The 22071-nt window shown below is 33.6% G+C and overlaps 1 protein-coding gene across 2 annotated transcripts in view; it reads right to left on the bottom strand.

The window, feature by feature from the left end:
- The window catches only part of CTTNBP2 (cortactin binding protein 2), a 184619-nt gene that overhangs the window by 63660 nt on the left and 98888 nt on the right, over nt 1–22071 (bottom strand). For both annotated transcript variants that reach the window (XM_051962300.1, XM_051962301.1), the window contains 5 exons: nt 20097–20300; nt 17944–18043; nt 15516–15666; nt 10250–10504; nt 2421–2538 (listed from right to left, as the gene is read on the bottom strand). In XM_051962300.1, coding sequence (XP_051818260.1) covers nt 2421–2538; nt 10250–10504; nt 15516–15666; nt 17944–18043; nt 20097–20300 — 828 coding nt within the window. The remainder of the gene's footprint in view (nt 1–2420; nt 2539–10249; nt 10505–15515; nt 15667–17943; nt 18044–20096; nt 20301–22071) is intronic.

Raw genomic sequence — 22071 nt, 5'->3', positions numbered from 1 at the left:
TTATTTATACAGATTTTTTTCTCTCAGATTTGCTTTGTTTTCACTTTACCCCTTAAATTGAGTGTTCTATACCTCACTTCTTGATAATCTGTCTTTGCTTTCAATCTCTCCTCATTCCAATCCATCCTTCAGAGATGTCTAAGTAATTTTTTTCAAACACCATCTTCATCATATACTTTTCCTGCTCAATATATAATCGACAATGGTTTTCTTTTGATGTTTATTTTAAATCTAGGATTCTAAACCTGTAATTCTCTTTTCCACCAACTAGTCCCTCTCACCTCTCTGACCTCATATCACTTTATTATTCGTCAACAGCCTTTCAACAACACCCCTTCTCCTACATTTCCAAGCTAAATCACTTGCCACCTTCCATATAAACAATTAGTTAATAACTACTTCCTTTGTTCATTCTTGTTTCCTTACTCAGAATTCACTTTTTCCTCTGTTCCACTGAGCCATTTGTATGATCTCATTCAAAATCCACTTCAGAATCCTTGTTTCACTCTATCATAATCTTGGATCAATGCCTGTCTCTGTAATCTCCTTAATTTTAATTTAATTTTTACTGTATTGCACTAAACATAACTATTATTTGCTTTATGTTTTAATTGCCATATTTTTAATTTTTCCCAAATACATTGTGTTGAGATCAAAAGTTTCCTGCCCTCCCTTTTTTGTAATTCTCCCACAATAATATGTGGAAGTGCTCAGTGAATACTGAAATGACAAATTATTTTTCATCTGGCATAATTTAAATAATGAATTTTAAAAGTGTCAAGCATAAGTTATTAAATAGCCAAATAGTAATTGCCTTACTTTTCATTTTCTTTCTTAGGTGAGCTATTGACTACACTTACTAAAAAGTTAACATATGAATAGAGAGCCATTGTTTCTGAACAGAAGTTACTATTTATATAAAAGGCTTACTCAGCTTCTGACGATGAACAATGACAAATGTGTAGGATCTAGAAATCTGGATTTCGAAAACATTTTAAGGAAAGTTTTTCTAATAACAAAACTAAGGATTTTAAAAAGAGAGAATCTTGCATTTCCTCTCCATTATGAGTCCGCAAATAGCTTGTTTTTATGTATTATGTACAATTTTTCTTTAATAAGACAAAGTCCTCTTCTTTTTGAAATGCCTTACTACACACTTTACACTGGAATATAAATCTTGAAAAATAGACAAAAGAAATTAAAAACCATATTTAAAAATCAAATTTTCACCATTTATATCTTAATGAAACTGAAAATTAACTTCAGCAAAGTACTATCTCATTTGATTACATGCTTTCTTATTTTCTAAATATTTTATTAATTTTGTTAGTCATTGTGGTTATTATTTATATGGTTATAATTTGTAATGATATACTTTCAAGTGTGCTTTCTTCATTCTGCATTGTTTTATAACTATAGCTTTATCACCTTGAATATGTTCAACCTCATCTCTTATTCTCTAAAAGAATAAAAATTTATGCTTAGAGAAAAGATGAAAACATGAGATCATTAACCTGGGTTGCTGCTAAATTACTGACCTTAGAAAAAAAATCACAAATGCTTATGACTGACAGAGAAATGAGAAACATTAGGAGGGGAATTAAAACAAAATTATGACCTTCGTCCATACTGTGTAGATTAAAGAAAAAAAATATGGAACCAGGCAATCCAGAAAATCGCTATGTATTGATATGCCAAAGAGCCTAAATAAATAAGTTAAATGAAATTAAATAATTAAAATTTTGAGATTTGAGAAATTCTGGTCAAATCATTTAGCTTCTTACTTTTAAAGGCTAGGTATATTTTGAGATTTGAGAAACCGCAGGTCAACTCAATTAGGGTCTTACTTTTGAAAGAAATTCCCTAGGATATATTTACTAAATCAAAGAGTGGGTATGAAGTACACAGATGGAGGGAGTTTCCATACTGGGACTCTGCTTGCTGAGATGACAGTTCCTTAATGTATTCCTATTTAAGACTTTAGAGATCATCTAGTTCAACCTTTTCATTCTAAAGATGAGGAAACAGAGCAAGCTGTCACATTACAAATACAAACATTTATTAAGAAATCTGAATGGGAAAAAGAAATAAAGGGCAGTAGTTACTTATGGTGATGTCAATTTTTAGATTGTTAAAAAAAAAAAAAAAAGACCCAGCTCTGCATGAACAGCAGGAACTTATTCTTATAGAGCTATTTCATAATATTCTAATAGAGTCATTTTATAATTTCAAAATGGAAAGCAATTGCTGTATTTAAAAATCAATGAAATAGTTTCATATTACTTAGGATTCAAACAACCTATTCAGACATTAAGAAGCAAATGAGAAAACTGTGGTTGAATCAATATCCTTTCCATTCTCCCCTAGGCTCCAGGATTGTAAATATTTCATTGTGAGAAGGCTATAAAAGTGTCACTCACTCAAGTTCTCTAGGAGATGTTTGCAGTCATCAGTAGCAACATCATGCACAGTCCGATTGCACTTATCTCTCTTTTCAGCCTCAAGTCCACCGTGACTACATAAGATTTCTAGGCAGTTCTGGAATGATAAGAGCTCAATTACTTGCTAGTCTAATGAAATTAGCTTGAGTTACATTCCCAAGAGGAAGGCTAAGAAGTCACTGTGACAATCAATTCATTTCTAGCTTGCCAAAATACGCAGAGTAAGTCAGTGTCAACAAAGGCTGGAGGTGAGAAGGTAAAGAATACTTAACTGGGATGTGAATTATTGGCTCAAATGAATTTCATAAGAAAAGTCTCTCATTTTCAAGGGTTTAATGCTTATTAATTTATTTATGAGAAAACTAAAATGAAGAAAGCAACCAAACATTTCAAGCAGAACTCTGTATTTCTGTGGTACTGTAGCAGCACAAAGCAAAGGCTGGAGGCAACAGCATATGCCCCTATTGCGACTGTTTCTGCTACTTGGTGATGCTTTATACTAAAGCTTCTTAAACTGTGGGTTGCGACCCCATATGGGGTCTCATAATGGAATGTGGGAGTCACAAAATTATGATTTATTATCAGTACATGTTTGATTTGTATACCTATTTTATATGCCTATATACCCAAGATTGCATAAAAATTTCTCAAGCAAAAAAGGGTTACCAGGGAGAAAAGTTTAAGAAGTCCTGTTATATACAACATTATAAAAATATCTACATTTGTCAGACAAAACTCCCTAACACTATGCTTCATATTCACATGTCTTTTGAAAGCTACAACAAACTTGGAAACAAAAGACACTGGTTGTACTCATGAAGTACATGAGTCTTACTGAATTAATTGGTTGTGCTTATAAGCACTTATAAGAATATTCTCTGTGGGGCAGTTAGGTGGTGTAGTGGATAGAGTACCACCCCTGAAGTCAGGGGAGCCTGACCATTTCCCAAATGTGGTCTTAGACACTTAACACTTCCTAGCTATGTGACCCTGGGCAAGTCACTTAACCCCAACTGCCTCAGAAAAAAATAAAGAATATTCTTTGTATAGTGTATTGATGTTCAGTTATTTAAATTGTGTCTGACTTTTCATAACCCTATTTGGGATTTTCTTGGCAAAGAACTGGTGTGGTTTGCCATTTCTTTCTCCAACCTTTTTACAGATGAGGAAACTGAGGCAAGCAGGGATAAGGATCACAAAGATAGTTAAGTGTTGGTTTGAACTCAGGAAGATGAGTTTTCCTGAGTCCAGGCTCAGTACTTTATCCACTGCACGTCATCTAGCTGCCCAAAGACACTATAGCAGTTCACCTATTTCCTTCTCCACCTCATTTTACAAATGAGGAAACTGAAGCAAACAGGGGCACACAGATAGTGTCTGAGGTTGGATTTGAACTTACATATTACTAACTTGGGCCTGGTGTTATATGCACTGTGTCCTCTTGCTGCCTATCTGTATATTGTAAAAATTAAAGCCGAAAATAGACCAGAATAGTCTTCTTTCAAATGCAAACTGAAAGAATGGAAGATAAATTTCAAAGTGGTTAATTTTCATCTTTATGAAATTCTAGTATATTGAAGATATATTATTACAGGTCAAGGAAAAAGGATAAATATCTTGTTCTCTTCCAACTGCCAAACTTATCCTTTAAGGTTATGTTTTATCTGCTCTCTATTTATCTGCTATGTGCTTTCTATTTAAATATCTTTTCTCTCTCTCTTCCCCTCCTCCCCTCTTTATTCCTTCCTCCTCCTCCTCCTCTTCTTCCTCTTCTTCTTTTCTTCTTCTTCTTCTTTTCCTTCTTCTCTTCTTCTTCTTCTTCTTCTCTTCTCCTCCTCCTCCTCTTCTTCTTCTCTCTTCTTCTTCTTCTTCTTCTTCTTTTCCTTCTTCTCTCTTCTTCTTCTCTTCTCCTCCTCCTCCTCCTCCTCCTTCTTCTTCTTCTTCTCCTTCTTCTCCTTCTCCTTTTTTTCTCCTCCTTCTTCTTCTCCTCCTCCTCCTTTTCTTTTTCTTCTTCTTTTCTCTCTCTCTCTCTCTATTTCTCTCTCTCTCTCTCTGTCTCTCCAAAATAAAATCTACATTCTTAGAGAGTAGGAGCTATTTTTGCCTTTCTTTATACCCCTAGAGCTTAGTTTGATATTGGGCATATGATAAGCTAATTTATAATAAGTTGCTTGTTAATATACTGACTGATCAAATACAGTTTAAGAAATCAATGGTAGAGATGGAAATATCCAAATTTTAAAACCTGTTACTGTCAACTCTCATCTACCAACTGTAGTATTTCAGCCACATCCAATTCTTTGTGATCTCATTTGAGGTTTTCTTGGCAAGGAGACTAAAGTGGGGTCTGCATCTTCCTGACTTTTATCCCAGTGGTCTATCCACTACATCATTTAGATCAGTGGTCCTCAAACTATGGCCAGATGTGACAGCTGAAGACGATTATCCCCCTTACCCAGGGCTATGAAATTTCTTTATTTTGTCTGAGGGACAGTGAGCTGGCCCCCTATTTAAAAAGTTTGAGGACCCCTGATCTAGATGTTCACCAAATATTTCTTGATTGACATAGCAGTAATGTATCCAGCAATTCTCCTGGCTCTACTAGATATATAAAAATACCACAGGGGATGTATTTGCTCTCACATTATGATCTAGTTGGAAAAAAACCAATGTTAATACATAAAACAGAAAAAAAATCATGGGATAAAATTCAGACATTAATTTATAAAAGACTTTGAGGAAGTGAGAGGAAGTCAGTACAGACTCAAATAGTCAATGACTATTACATAAGAGAGGTAAGATTTGAATTACAGATAAGATTTCAGCGGACAGTTAGGAAGGGATAGCATTCCAGGTGGTGACAGATTATAAACTAAGGCATGGATATGGAAATGAGCATAAACAGGTAGATTTTTTTTCTTTTCTCATTTTTCTCAGTAAAGGTACATTTGAGTTAAGGATCATTGCTAATCAGAGGTTATACAAGCTGCTATGTGCTAATCAGCCAGAAATACTTTATATTTGAAAAGAATGAATAGTGATGATGATGTTAATAACAATCTCTAATTTTATAAAGTGCTTAAAGTTTGAAAAGTCCTTTATAGCTATGATTTCATTTTATTCTCACAACTACTCTGAAAGTATATATTATTTCACCTATTTTTACATATGAGGAAATTGAGGGAGAAAGAGGTTATTTGACTTGTCCAGATCATACATCTAGTGAGACTCCAAAGATTGTAATTCAGGGCTTCTTGACTCCAGGTATACACTCTGTCCACTGTACAGTAGAGGGAAATAAGTTTAGATAAAGTATGGGGACAATTTGTAGAGGATTTTTGGAGACTACACAAAGAAATATGGATTTAGTACACAAATTAACTGGGAAAAAAACATAGACTCGAATTAAAAAAAATGATTGAACACCAGTTCTGCATAAGATAATATGCTAGAGATGGTTCTAGAATAGAAGAACAAGTAAATGAAAACAATGGTTAATAAATCTTAGGTTACCAATGATCATTCTGGAGGAGAGGTGGAAGACAGAAGACAAAAATCCTGTGAGATCAGGATTGCTCTAAGAATTTAGGGATGTAGTGAAAGACTTGGTGATTTGAGCTGGTTCAATTCAATTTGCTAAGTTTCTGATAATTATTTATTAAATGCCTACCTACTATATGCCAAACACTGTGTTTGGTCCTAGGGACAGAAAGATAAAAAGAAAATAAAGAAGTGTGCCCATATCATTAGGAACTTTGCATTCTACCAGGAGATCTAAGAAAGGAAAAAGATATAAGATAGGAACATCTAATTTATATGGTGAGGGAATAATAAGGACATTTGGAGATGAGACTAAAGGTAAAGGATATAAGACAAAGGAAAAAGTCAAAAGATACAAAGCTGGTGAAGTAGAAGGAGCATTAGCTATGGAGTCAGAAAATCTGGATTTGAAACCTGTCTCTGCCACTTACTAGTGGTATCTTTCCCCATAATTAAGCATTTATTAAACACCTACTACTCCATCTACTAGGGATGGGGGAGTGTAGCAATGAAATTTTTAAAGAGCTTAACATTTTTTTTTGGCGGGGGGGACAGTGTAGAGGGCTGAAACTCTTGAGTTGATGCACTGAGGTCAGGAAAGCCGAGCACTTGAGGCTAACTACCTATTGGACACTACTCTATAGACATATGCTTGGAAAATAGCCCTTCCTACTATCCTGTGCTGGCTCGATGATTGGTATATACAAAGAATTGTAGGAGGGACTAGGGGGTGGAGTAATACTAGCCAGAGTCACTTTGGTGGTAGATGAGGAAGAAGGAGGTTGTGGAGATTCTTCTTCCATCCCCTTCACTTCTACCCCTAAAGACCAAGAATAAAGACTAAGGACTTTTGCTTATCCTGACTCCAGCTGATTCTGTGGTGTCTGGGGTGTTAGTGCGGTTGTCACAGGACAGTGTATTATATAAGTATTTAAAAGGGTATGTACAATAAATATATGGAATTTTTTAGGGGAAAATGCCAGTCAATAAGATGAATCAGGGAAAACTTCATGTAGAAGACATTATTTAAACCTTCTTTTCAGGGAAATTAGGGAGAATAAAAGTTGGAGATGAGGAGGGAGTATACTCTAGGCATAGAACCTCTTTGTGTCTAAGTTTCCATATCTGCAGAATCCAAAACTATGGATTCATAGTTTTTTAGAACTAGAAAGAACCTTAGACTCATTCAGTCTAACCTCTGGATTTTTCAGAAAAGTAAATTGGTAGCCAGTTAGTAACAGAGCTAAAATCCAAACTCAAATTCTAGAATCCTAGTCTGGCTACTCCTTCTATCATATCAGACTACTTCTACTTGCAGAATTGAATGAAATAAAGTAAGTAATATAAAATATTTTGCATGTCATCTAAAATATTATTATTAATTCTTTAAGATTTCTAATTAGGAAGGCTGGAAGAACAACACCTCTGGCAGAAAGGTGAAAGTTAGAGTAGGGCTCTGTGTTGTTGGACAGGGGTTTTGAAAAATGATGCTTTTATTTTGGACATACTGAATCTGAGGTAACAACAGGCTAAGCAAAATGGAATCTTAAAGAACTCCAATTCATAGCTGAGCATCAGGAAACATATTTGCAAATCAGAAAGTACAGAATTTCTCTTGAGGGAGAAATTAAAACACAAAAACATCTGTCCAATCTGTTTCTCTAGCTAGAACCGATGTATCAGAGTACTGGTAATTAAATATATAATCACCAGCTAGGCCTCCTTTCCATTTATGCTAAATGACTGAAAGTGACAGGGAGGACACCATTACCAGATCAGTAATCTCTCTTCAATAATAACAGTAAAGATATTAGGAGAATACTTCTATCGCCAAACATCAGATTATTATTATATACCTTTACCCCAAGAAATGCAAACAATGGCTCAATTGAGGAAAAAAAAAGCTAGAGACTAAATCACCTAAAAATCTTGTTTGGGGGTTTAAAGGATGAGACCTGATGGATAATAAAAAAGGCATGCTACATAAAAATATTTTTTAACTTGCTCATGCTATTCAACTAAAATATTTTAGTTTTGCTTAGTAGAAATGTAAGATATTTAATTTTTCCAGAAGAGTGGCACTTAGTTCCAAATAAATTATTCTTGAGTTAAGGAAGCTTCTGTCTATCATTGATCAATTGAAACTGAGTTAGATCTTCTCTTTGTCGAAGAAATCCACTTGGAGGCAAAATTTTAAAACTATTGTTGTTTCTTGGTACTTTTAGTTGTGTTTAACTCTTTGTTATCTTATTTGGAAGTTTCTTGATAAAGATACTGGAGTGGTTTGCTGTTTCAACCCAGTAAAAATTTTTTTTTCCTAAGAGAGGTAGTATATTTATATTTTCCCCCTAAGAGATTAAATCAACATGGAAGGCAGTGGGAATTAATGAAAATAGTAATGGAATGAGCCATAGTTTTAGTTCTAGCTCTGTCACTAACTGGAATCTCAGACAAGATAGAACCTTGTTGGATTTTAACTTTCTTATTTGTGAAAGGATCACCAAGGTTTCTGCCAACTGTATAATTTTATTATACTTCAAACTTTTATGCTTTATGGTCTTCAAATGCTACCATTTTATCCTGCCTCTCTCTTTTACAAAATTGTATTACATAACTATTACAAAGTAGATATATCTTACAATAGTATTTTATTTTATAATTCCATGCATTCAAAACAATGTTCTGAGTAAGGGCTTACATCTTTTTGCAGACTGTGAAATGGGTTTAGGATCTCCTCCTCCCCAATTCCCCTAAAAGAATAAAAATCTCTAATGTTGAAGGAAAAATATTTCATAGTAAAAGAGTTATTATGTACTATCTGAAAATTTACACAAGGGTAAATGGGAAGTAACTGCTCAGTGGATAGAATGCAGTACAGAACAGGAAGATTCATCTTCTTTAATTCAAACCTGCCCTCAGATACTTACTAGTTATGTGACTCTGGACAAATCATGTTAACCCTGTTTTCTCATCTATAAAATGAGCTGGAAAAAGAAATAGCAAACCACTCCAGTATCTTTATCAAGAAACTTCCAAATAAGATAACAAAGAGTTAGATACAACTAAAAGTACCAAGAAACAGCAACAGTTTTAAAATTTTGCTTCCAAGTGTATTTCTTCGATAAAGAGAAGATCTAACTCAGTTTCAATTGATCAGTGATGAACAGAAGCAGCCACACTCAAAGAAAGAACACTGGGAAATGAATGTAAACTGTTTGCATTTTTGTTTTTCTTCCCAGGTTATTTTTTACCTTCTGAATCCAATTTTTCCTGTGCAACAAGAGAACTGTTTGGTTCTGCACACATATATTGTATCTTGGAAATAATGACATATTTAACATGTATAGGACTGCTTGCCATCTGGGAGAGGGGGTGGAGGGAGGGAGGGAGTGCAAGGGATAATGTTGTAAAAATTTACCCAGGCATGGGTTCTGTCAATAAAAAGTTATAATTATTAAAAAAAAAATTGCCTCCAAGATTACAAGGCCTGTAAGAACATTCACAGACTTGTGGAAAACGTCAAATGCAAGAAAAACTGGTAATTATTATTTAATAAATACATTTTCATGATAATTTCTTCCTCTAAAGACTTTACTTGGATCTCTTGACATTTACATAGTTGAATTATATTGCATTCAATTCTTTGGACATTTACTATTTACCATTTTCATGACTGATTTTAAAGAATACATGAAGAATGGCCTGCTCTCAAACAATATCAACATCTTAATCTAAACTATTGCTTTTCTTCATATTGCTCACAGAGCTTCCCCATAATAATAATACCAATTCAATTGGGAGGAGAGAACATCTGCATTTTAACTGAATCCTGGTAAAGGCATATAACTATGCTCATAAGCACACAAGAGGTGATGAGATGAGAAGGAAGGAAGCCTTCTAACTCAAGTGGAATCCTTCTACTTGGCCATGTTCTAAAAATCAACCTCAGTTTGATTTTGATATTTTTTTCTATGTTGTGAACATTAGGAAACTTTTCCAAAAAACCCACACATTTCCCACTGAAAACTCTACCCACAGATTCCAAGAGAAGGAGGAGATTTAAGGAAGAGTTCTGCTCCTTATTTCTTTTCCTCCATACTCTTATCTCTATAAATGTCTCTTGGAGGCTAAGAAGGGAAATTTTTTTTTAACTTCTATTAGTAGCCTACCAAAAAACTCCTCTTTAATTGTTCAATATAAACATGTAGAACTATTTTATTCCCAACAAGTCACTTGAGTCTACAAGAAGCAGGCTTAAATGAACACACCTTAAGACCTTTTGATGCAGCTATATGGGCAGCAGTCCAGCCTTCCTTGTCAGCATGGTTGATGAGCTCTGTAGGAACAACAGGCTTGGTTCTACAGTCAGAATTCTCCTTTCTGCAATCCAAGTCAAAAAAGCCTGAATCTGGCTCCATATCATTCATAAGGTTTCCATTATCTGGTACCCCATAGAACATAAGGAGCTTCAGGGCATCCACATTACCAGAATCTACAGCAGCATGAATTGGAGTCCAACCATCCTGCAAATAAAAATTCAAGGTGTGGAAAAACGTATAAAATAGTGTATTATTTTATTTATCAAATAAATAAATTTGTTCCAATTTCACTATCAATAAGCTTTTAGGATGAGTTTGCAAGCTGGAAAAAAGCATGAGTTTCAATCATGCCTAGTAGGATGGGTTGAAGGAAAGTGATTTGAGCTTGGTTAGTTATATTTCCCATTTTGCTATCATACATATTGACAAACAGGCCTATTAGAGAATAATCTTATGGGCAAAGGCATTTTTTGGACACTGTGTATTTCAGGTATATAGTGAATCTGGCATACTGGAATTTCATTCTATTTAGAAAGCAAAATTTGATATAAAGCTGAATTATTAATTTCTACCCTAGGGATATTGATATCATTTGCTGATGCAAGAAATGCTCCATTGTTACAAACTAGCCCCTCTATAAATAGTACTGAGTGACAGAGAAGGGATCCCAAGATAATTTTATAGTAAAGTTACAAAGCACTTGATTTATTTATCTACATATATTTATATATTCAATTTGCTATGTAATGATAAATTTCACAAGTGAAACCAAATGTAACCCAAAGGCAAGGGAGAAATGTACCATTTTGTGAGTGATTATTTGTATGTCAGAATAGGAATAAAATATTTCTTTGAGGTATGTATGAAAAGAAAAGGAGGTAGGGTTCCAGTGAAAGTAAAGATTATAGTCATATCATCCACTTATTTAAGTAATCCATACACAATATTAAAAGGTCTAGATAAAAGACATTAGGATTATATTAAGTGGATTCTCTATGGAAGGTTGAAGAAAGGATGTGGATAATAACTGCACAGGAGTAGAAGACATCCTTCTTACGGGCTTTGATCTTACTTCATTGGTGGAAGAAGCAACCATGAGATTACTCATTTAACATGTCAAACTTCTAGGGGACAGGGATTGGATTGCTTTCTCATGACAATTTAAGAAGAACCCCTCACATGATATGCTAGAATTTAAGGGGATAACTGACCTATATAAGAAAAACAGATACTCTCTTAAGAAAACAATGAATCTGAATTAACAATATTATATTGTATTAAGAGTAACAAGGAGATGCAGTAGATAGAGCATTAGACCTGTCAAGAAGACTCATCTTTCAAAGTTCAAATCCAGCCCCAGGCACTTACTAGCTGTGTGACTTTTGGTGAAACCCTTGGATGGGTACATTTGATTTCCACAGTTATGAAAATTAAATTGGAGAAATGAAAATTAAATTAGAAAATTGAAACCCACAAGGACATCAAGGGATAATTAGGGATGGCCTAAGGAGCTGTTAAAATAACCATGGAAGTTGAACCTGAGCAAAAGATAGTATTCATGAGTGATAGAGGGATCTTGATAGCTATCTTGCCCCAAAAGAATGTAAGCTCGAGGTCAGGAACTGAGATTTGAAAAGAATCTTTTATTCTAGGCCTTAGCCGTCCTCTGTTACCCCTTTTCCTTCTAGAATATAAGCTCTTTTGGGGCAAGGACTGGCTTTGTAATTAGGGTGGATATTTATGTTCTTTAACTTCTGAATCATCCAATTAATGGAGAATCAGGGGAGGGACTTGTGTTTTAGGATAGGAAATAACTGCCTTTGGAGTTTCAAATGTGTGATTAGTAACCTAGGCATCCATTCTTGCATTCAATAGTGAGTTAGTAGAGTTCTTGATAAGATATTTTTTTTCTTACACCCTCAAATCCTGCCTGTCTCAATTTCCTGTTTGGAAAATGAGCTAGAGAAGGAAGCGACAAACCACTCCAATACCTCTACCCTAAAATGGGATCAAAAAGAGTTGGACATGACTGGACAATAGCAACTACATTCATATCATGAACACTTTCAAATGAGAATACAACCAGGATGCTAAAAGATTGGAAACTATGCAGCCTAAGAAGCCATTAAAAGAACCATGGAAGTTGAACCTGAACAAAAGAGTTTTCATGTGTAATAGGGGCGATCATGATAGCTATCTTTGAGTATGTAAGAAGAGGGTAAGAAGGATTTGGCTGATTTTATTTTACCTCAGAAGGCAGAATTAAGAGCAACAAATGGAAGTTGCAAAGAGTTATATCTTTAAAAATAAATAAATAAATAAGAACCTTAAGAATGAGAGCTATACATAATTGGAATGAGCTGCTAGAAAAAGGAATGAGTTCTCCATCTATGAATGTCTTTAAGCAGAAGCCCCTTCCAAAATTCCAGACTACTGTGATTCACCTTCATCTTATTGTTTATCTGGATATATCTTATATTCTTCCCCAAAGTAAGTTCTTTGAGAGAAAGGATCTTTAAAATAAATAGACAAATGAATAAATCTCTACCATCCAATACAGCATTTGGCCCATATAAGGTACTTAATTAATACTTGCTAATAAAAACTGAAAATGGATGCTTTTTACCTCTCCTAGTTCTTTCAGCTGCTAATATTGGATAAATTCAGTAGTTAAGAAAAGAGGAAAGCTAGAGGGGAACTAAATAAATGAGTCAACCTCCCTCATGCTCCAGGCAAGTTAATAAAACTTCATGACTCAGTTTTTGTCAAGTTGCACAATGTTCTCAGCAGTGCAGCACAATGCAAAGAGTTCAGTATCTGACATCTGGAGTGACATGGTCTGAAGGCCTGCCCTTATGGTAATGTGAACTACAACAAGGTATGTCCTATCTTGGAGCCTTTTTTTCTCATCTACATATAAAAACATAGGTAGTATCTGCAGCATCTACCTCAGCAGAGAGTTGTTATATGAGCAAACCTTCAAGATGTATAGAAAGATAAGCTAATTTTTGGCGGGGGAAGGGGAAGAGATCAGTGCTTTTTCATTAGCAGTTTTCTTTCAGAAAAGGTACAATATTAAGTATTCCTTGAATTACCATATCAAAGGCAACACCACTGCTCCTAAAAAAAATTCCACCTTCCAATCTCCTTTGACATCTTTATATTAAAAGGTCAAAATAAAAATTCATCTCTCCCTTCAGCCATATTGTTTGTATTGTCTCATCTCTCTGGATGCTTCAACTTCTTTACCTTCAAACTGCTCACGACCTCATTAATATCTTATTATTATATAGGGTGACCCCCTGCTCTTCAAAAATAAGAAAGTTTGACAATTTTTCACATAATCATCATATAATTCACTTGCTTTCCTTTTGTAAAGCAGAATTAAGGGGGCATTTAGAGTTGTTTGTTATTGTGACTCATTGTAAACTCATTTGGATTTTCTTAGCAAAAAATAATGGAATGAGGCAATAGGGTGAAATGACTTGCCTAGGATCACACAAGAAGATTCATCTCTCTGAGTTCAAATCTGACCTCAGATACTTACCAGTTATGTGATCACAGGCAAGTCATTTAATTCTGTTTGCCTCAGATTCCTCATCTGTAAAATGAGTTGGAAAAGGAAATGGCCAAATATTCCAATATCTCTGCCAAGGAAAATCCCAAATGGGTCACAAAGACTGAAGTGAATGAACAGCAACAATCTCCTGAAGTAAACATCAAAGACTGAATTACAAAAGAAAAAGAATTGGATGAAGTAAAACCACCAAAATTCTATTTTTAAAAAAGCTATTGAAAGAATGTGTGAAATAAACAGTTCAGTCCTGACCTGTCCCTAGCACTATCCACTTCCCATTTGTTTAGAATATGATACCATAGAATCTCTTTGGACCCTTCTTTATCCCTCACTTCCTACATTCAGTCTGTTATCAAGACTTGTTAATTCTACCTTTGATGTTTCATTTTTGCTCTACTGCCCATTTCCCCTTACTACTTCATTAACTTAGGGCTCATCACTTGTACTACTGTAATTGTTTCCTAATTAGCCTCCTTTTCTTTAGTTCATCCTTCATGAACAATTACCAAAATCATCTTACCAAATGTACATACATGATCATGTAACATCATAGGACCATAGATTTAGAGTTGGAAGGGATATGAGACCACTGAGTTTGATTCTTTCATTTTGCAGATAAGGAAATTGAAGCCCAGAGAGATGAAATAACTTGCTCACTGTGGGATAATTAACAAGATCTGACACAGGATTTGAATCCAGGCTCTATATCCATTGCCTAACCTAACACATACCATGCTTATACATTCCATCCTTGGTTTCCCTTTAGGCCATAAACAAAATCCTTAAGCTAAATAATGTTTAATCATTTTTTCAGTCTTTCTCCAAACAACAATTCTCCTCTTATTTCACATTCTATGGTCACTTTTCACTCCAGTAAGAATGAACTTCTTTCTAGTAGCTGCTCCTCTATCTCATTCTGTCTCCTCTTTCCTTTGTGTATTTTGGGAAGTTAATCCTCATACCTGGAAATCATTCCTTCCATATTTTTTTTCAAATGGACAGCTCAGACCAGCTCCTTCATGAAATCTTCCCTGATTCTCTCAGCTGAAGTGGATCTGTCCTTCACTGAGTTTTCTTATAACAATAACACCACCACTGCCACTGCTCTTCATATACCTCCTTTGCCTCTATCATGTTACCTTATCTCATACTTAGATGTATTCATATTGCAACCTCAATTGTGTAGACTGTTGGTTTTATTAATGGAGGGGAGTATTGTTATATTTGTGCACATTGCCTTGCATGTACAAGAGATCTCAAATATTTTCATATTGGAATTAGTATAGCACAAGGATATCCTTCTAGGACTGAGGTACCCAAGACATATTACTAAACTCTTGGTAAGGGGAATGGTGGGCATCCTACAACTCAAAAAGTTTTTATAATACTCATCCCATGGACAGCTAAGCAGTACAGTGGATAGAGTGCTGCTCCTGGGGTCAAGAAGACCTGAATTCAAATCCAGCTTCATACACTTAGCTTCATGGGCAAATCACTTAACTTCTATTTACCTCAGTTGCCTTATCTGCAAAGTTAGGAGAATAATATTTGTACCACTCACCTTCTCATTAAAAAAGAACTCTGCAAACCCTATGTATTATTAAATGAGAATAATAATAATATATAATATTTACTTACACTGGTTTTTACATTTCGATCTGTTCCCGCTTCCAACAACAGTTTAATACATTCATTATTTCCATTTCTACAGGCCAGGTATAGAGGTGTTTGTCCTCTTTCAGCAGCATGGTTAATGTCAGCATGATAAGCAATTAGTAATTCTGCACACCTAAACACAAAAATGGAATAAAAAAAACAAACTTCTATCTTCAAAAGCAAATGCAATATATGGTAATGATATTAAAATGAAAAAGCAATGTCATGTAATGGTATAATATCAAGTAATATGTTCATTATTAATATGATGTTTATGATCAGATATGCCACGTGGTCAAATTCATACTACCAGTTAATAGGCACAAAATAGTTATAAACAAAAATGCATTTTATTCAGGCTGGAAAAAAATCTCAAAAAAAAAAGTTAGAGCTGTGAAAATAAAAAACAATCTCAAAATTAATAAAATTTTTTTGAGAAAAAATCTCAAAAAAAAAAAGTTAGAGCTGTGAAAATAAAAAAACAAAAAACAAAAAAAAAAAACAAATTAGCACCTTTGATAAAGTATGAAGATCTGGCCAATAACTTTAGGATCATAATTTTTTTGCATTCTTTCAACATTTAAAATGGCAGTATTTGGAGAAAAAAACTCTTTTAGTATTTGAAATATTTTATGGTTTGTAATTCAAAATAGTATGCTGATTATATCTTTTGAGAGATGGGGATGGTTCTCCATGACTCCACTATAAAAGGGAGGAAAAAAGGCATTTGATCCGTTAAGTGTAAGGCTGAGTTCTGACAATCAAGAGAAAATAAGACCAAATAAATTATAGAAAGGGGTGGTTCTTATTAAGTTGAAAAGATATGCATTAAATCTCTTTGAACCCAACCTGTCCCCTAACAAACCTCTTTACTTGTCACTGTTTATTGATTAATGCTTGACATATAAAATGTTTAGCATCCTATTATAAATATATTTATTTCCTTAACAATGGCATATATTTGTGCTCTGGTCCTAAATGTAACTGCACCAAGGCTACTATGCCTGCTACAGACATCACAGGCTACTTGGAGTTAGAAACTAGGGATAAGAACACAATCAGGAGGAGAGTAGAAAGTCCAATTTGGGACACAAATCCTTAGCTTTTTTCCAAACACAGATAAGATGAAACCTCACCAAGGGCTTTTTCCTAGATCTTCCCAATAACAATTGGATACTCTTTCCCCTTGAAAACTGATTTCTACACTCATGTCCTGCTGTATCCCTTTCTGTAAAATGTATATTCTTTGAAGATAGGAACCATTTCGATTTTTGTCTTTGTATTCCCAGAGACCTAGGAGTCTCTTACAAATTGCGGGAATTTAAAAAATATTTGTTAAATTGATTTGGAGTTTTATGCCCCCAACATTACTGTGACCTTTCTCTGTGACTTTATTTTTCAGTCTCTTTAAGATCAATTTCAGTAAGACAGGATATATTAGAAGGTCTGAAAAATTACTGAAAATGTACCTTACAGGAACTATCTTTTGAAATTTTCATGAAGTTAAAATATTATCCAATATACATAGAAAATAAGAGTTTGTGCATTAAATTCAAATTTTCAAGTTGCATAAACAAAATGGTTCTAAAGAAATCTTTACCAAACTTAAAAGACAGAAAAGTTTATGTTACTATTATTTCTTATAATAAGGACCATCAGCTTATGTGCCAGAATATACATAAAAAGATGGATGAATAATTGAATTCTATTTTCAACATGAAAATACTGTACCCTAAAGTACACCAGTTACTCAACTGGCCTCATAAGCTTAGAGAAGCAGTCACTCCTAAGGTCATATGTATTTTGGGGAATGCATAATTATTGCTTCTGGCTTTATGTTGACCCTCTTTCAGAACAGTCAAGTTCCTGTTTCATGGTTTAAAAGTAAAAGCTCAAAATAGGATTTGTATTTAGGATGTAATTCTGAACAAAGTATCTATTACTGTCATTCATGGTATCTATTACCATGCAGTTCATCAACTGCAGCCCCACTATCATAACTACTTTGAAGGTCAAGCTCAATGCAAATAAATATCCTTCTTTTTCTTTTAAAAAAAATGATGCTGCAAGCAATTTTAACCTGATGAATTCTCTCAACACTGTGCAGTACCACTATAAAACAGAACCTTTAATAAGTATGGTTTTAGTCATGTTTCATGTTAAATTCTGAACTGATAAGTATGTGCTCTGTTCATAATACTAAGTTGAATAATAATAATACTATTATTCAAATACTGTAATAGAAGGAGTTTCAGTTCCATTGGGTATATTTTCTGAATTTATGGCCTCATTTATAAAGATAACATATTTGTTTGGTATTGTTTCACATTTGGACAGAACTCAAATGTGTATGTAAATTAAAGAAAGGGGCTCTTTTCATAAAAAAGAGAAATCTTAGAATATCACTTACTTGAAATGTCCCTGAGCAGCTGCTGAACACAAGGGTGTGAAGCCATTTTTATCAGCAGTATTAACTTGTGCTTCTGCATTCAGCAGCAATCTCACACAGTCTAAGGATTTTAACAGAAAACCACTTTAATGCCTCTAATTTGGTATTTTAAAAAACACATCCCCAAATGATATTCCAGCTAAGGATATTTTCTAAAACCCACAGGGTCTATAGATGGGCTATTTAGTCTGATAAACATGTCACAATGGATTTCTCCTAATACTTAGCAGTAGTTAGCAGGGACACCCGGATTCTTTTTTCTAATGGATTTGAGAATTTAAATCAAAATGGGAGTGTTCTGTTTAAGTCTGAAACAATTCAAGTTTTAATTACTTTTTTTTGGAAGATTGTGATGATAGCTGAAAGTACTAAGGGCTCATAAAAAAGGTTCAACTACCAAATCTTGCCTCCCCCTTCTCTACCTCCCACCTCCATTTAGACATATGTTTCTGCTTGCTTTGGGAAGGACTGGGTATAGATAGCTGTCACCTAAACTGAAAAGTAATCCTTTTACATAGTGATCTAGCAGATTTTATCACAATCATCTTATTGAAAATGTTTTAATATACACAACTTAACCTCTACACTAAGTATTATGTATCATCTTGTGTTACAGCATTCTTTGAAGTATTTGAGATTTATCTTGAAAACATTTAAAGTTGTTCTCTATATGTGTTCTCTATATGTGGCAACACATATATATCCTGTATCAAAGTTCATTCCTTCTCAAGGAGTGGGGAAGACATGGAAGGAAAGAATTTTCAACTCAAAAATTATTTTAAAAAATGTTAAAAATAGTTTTTACATGCAATTAAGGAAAAAATAAAAACATTCTTTAAATAAATACTTATTGATTATTATACTGCAACAAAGTCCTTGGTGCTATTAAAATAGTTCAACATCAGAAGCCAATGAGATTGGGTTAAAGAAGGGTTAATATTTATTTTGCCACTGCATCCTAAGGACACTGAGTGTCCATCTAATTTATAGCTGAAAGCTTCCATTTCCTCCCTTAAGAGCAGAGACTATCTTGTTTTTTTATTTCTATCACTAGTGCTTTACATACTGTCAATGCTAAATAAAATGTTTTATTAATTAATTTATTCATAACAAAAGAAAGTATAAGAGAATCGCCTGGGTTAGACATAACTAAAATATCGGGTGTCTTGTTCCTTTAGTCTAAAGCTCTGTTTAATAACAACACTATTATTCTGGGAAGTCTCTCAGATCAGTCTATGATGTTTAGAGAAGCTCTAACATTATCAAAAGCTTTCTCCTGATTGAATGCTCTATGTGTTGGGGAAAAAAACTTTTAAAAAGACCTTTCAGTTATCTGAATTATATTGTAATCATTTGAACTGGATATTTAATGCTAATTTAAATGTCCATGAAGGCTGTCTCAGTAAGCAAATGCTGTTTTCTCTCCTATATTAACATAATGCTTGGTTATAGGATTCTTGAGATAGTACAAAAATAATTCACAGATTTTATCACTATAGCATTTTGATTAATCATCACATTCAATCCTCTTAAAAAACAAATAAACAAACATCTAATTAACTATCCCTTTTGCCAAGTTGCCCTAAGACTCTAGGTCTAGGACCTTTTCTAATTTTTAAAAATAATCTGATTGAATTAGAAATTAGTAAACACCTACAGCCTCTTCTTTAGTACATATCAGTTGCTTGTTTTATAGAATAAATGGCCATTTATTCAGACTAAACTGAAGACATCTCAGATAGAATGGTTTATTGAACTAGAAACATACTTTGCACTGACGAGGTACTAAAGTTAATCATACAGAATTAATTAGTATTGGGAATTAAGAATTAAGTTTTTTGTTAACTAATGAAAGGAGATATGCATGTACAGTATGTGTACATATACATATATACACATACACATATATGTGTATATATACACACACACACACACATAGACATTGTATATTCAGTTTGATTCTCTTACAGAATTTATTACAAGGATCAAGTAATAAATGTACACTGAACTAACAATATGACAGTAGTAACAAAGTATTCTTTTATATCTAAGTTGTTTCATCCCTTTAGAGATATGAGTGGCAGAGGGAAGTATTGAGATATCACATTTTTTACCTGTATGTCCATTCATAGCAGCAGAATACAAGGCAGAAGAGCCATCTTCACAGGAGTAATTAATGTCCAGTCCTTCTTCATTAAGCAGCATTGATAATAAAGTGACATTTCCCTGGGCAGCAGCTTGCTGAAGAAGGGTGGACCTGCCAGCCAGGGAGGCAGGACCACCACTCATTAGCAAAGGGGTTAGGGAGGGTGACCGGCCTGTGAGTTAAAGTGACCCAAGTTAGATGGGGAGGTGAAAGAAAATAAATATTATCTTCTTCTCTTTTAAACACACACACACACACATACACACACTTCTCCAACATAGGGATATACAATTTCTAACCCTAATTTGTTAAGATTTATTTAGTTTCTATTGTTATTTCACTCCTATCTATCAGTCATTAATTTAATCTGCACACAGTGGTGAAAGATTATTTTTAGTTAAGACAGTCTCTCAGTTTATTATTATCACAGGTTAATGCAATGAGCAATTTTAGAAAATATCACAGATGCTAATTCTAAAATTCCTTTTCCAAATTCCAGTGCTAGTCAAATATGAAAAAAAAAACAGAACATTTGTGTCTGTTCTATTTTTTTAACTCAAGATTTTAAAATAAAGTGATATTGCAGATATCAAAATATAATTGTGATATAAAATGAAGGGCCTTTTTCCTCCCTTTAACTTAGCCCCTCACAATAATTGAAAAATGTGATATTATTCATGAAAAGTCACTAAGCACTACTAAGGACTTCAAATTTATGCCTTTAAATTCTATTTGGAAATAAGATCTAATTAATGTAGGATATGATATCATAGCAATGATCAATGTAATACACATAATCTACAACTTACTATAACATACATTCAGTATAACTCAAAAAATATATATATATAAAAGAAGAATTACTTTATCAGTTGATCACTGTATGGAAAAAGCTTAAGTTACCCAACAAAAATAAGACAGAGTATAGAAAAGAGTTTTAATAGAAATTTCAAGAGTTATTTTAGTTAGATAGTCTTTATCAGTATTTTGCAGCCTTAGAAAAGAATTTGTTGAGTGTATGAAGCCTGCTATAAATGGTATGGAAAACTTTCTGAATTCTTCCTTGGTCAAAAGGCTGTAAAAAAAAAGGGGGGGGTATAAATGATTCATAAATGCCAGCATTTATGAATTCTGTTCAAACTTCCAAATGAATAATTTGTTATTCTCTTAGAAAACTCAATGAACCACACCCCTGACTAATGTGTATTTTGTATATGTTGTTTTCATGTGTAAGACTATGGTACTCTGACAAAACACAAAATATACTAGCAAATTTTATGCTTCTATTATATTAACATCAGGATAATGGTATGCCTATATATGTAGACATTATATTTATTTGGTTCTTATAGTTGACTGGTTGATTTAACTAGCTTGCCAGGTAGATTTTTTTGTTAAACATAGCTTCTATTTTCAAAAGAAAATAGCAAAGCTGAAACTAAATTATTTTCCTAGCTAGAAAAGAGAAAGACAAAGAAGCTATATGTATAATTTAAGCTACTGTACTGCTTCAAATTAAAATCTGTGTATTAATTTAGATATATTAATTATGTATGACTTTAATCTTTACTAACTTACAATGCCATACAGAACTCATGTATTTATAAAATTAAATATTTATGAAAACATTATAGTCCTTTCTCCATATAAATACTTGAAATATTTTGCCCTTCAGAATTCTCTCCATGGAGCTATTTATATTTTTTAAGCCACAAAATTAAATCAGAACTTTTATTCATTCACAAAAAGTTTGCAGAGATGAAATTTACATATTTGAGACATTAATTATAAAACAGAATAAAAACAATAGCAGGAATTCATCGGTCCCAAACGAGATTCCTTGGATTATCTTACTATAACCATCTTTAATAATCTGTAGAATTTAGTCCTTGGACCTAATTCAAAGGGCTTTCATTACTGAAGTCCTGTTATGAACTGGAAAG

This window comes from Antechinus flavipes, chromosome 5 (genome assembly GCF_016432865.1).
Source record: "Antechinus flavipes isolate AdamAnt ecotype Samford, QLD, Australia chromosome 5, AdamAnt_v2, whole genome shotgun sequence".
Classification (NCBI taxonomy): Eukaryota; Metazoa; Chordata; class Mammalia; order Dasyuromorphia; family Dasyuridae; genus Antechinus; species Antechinus flavipes.
Note: the sequence above shows the minus strand (reverse complement) of the source record. Positions and strands in the feature narration are given on the sequence as shown.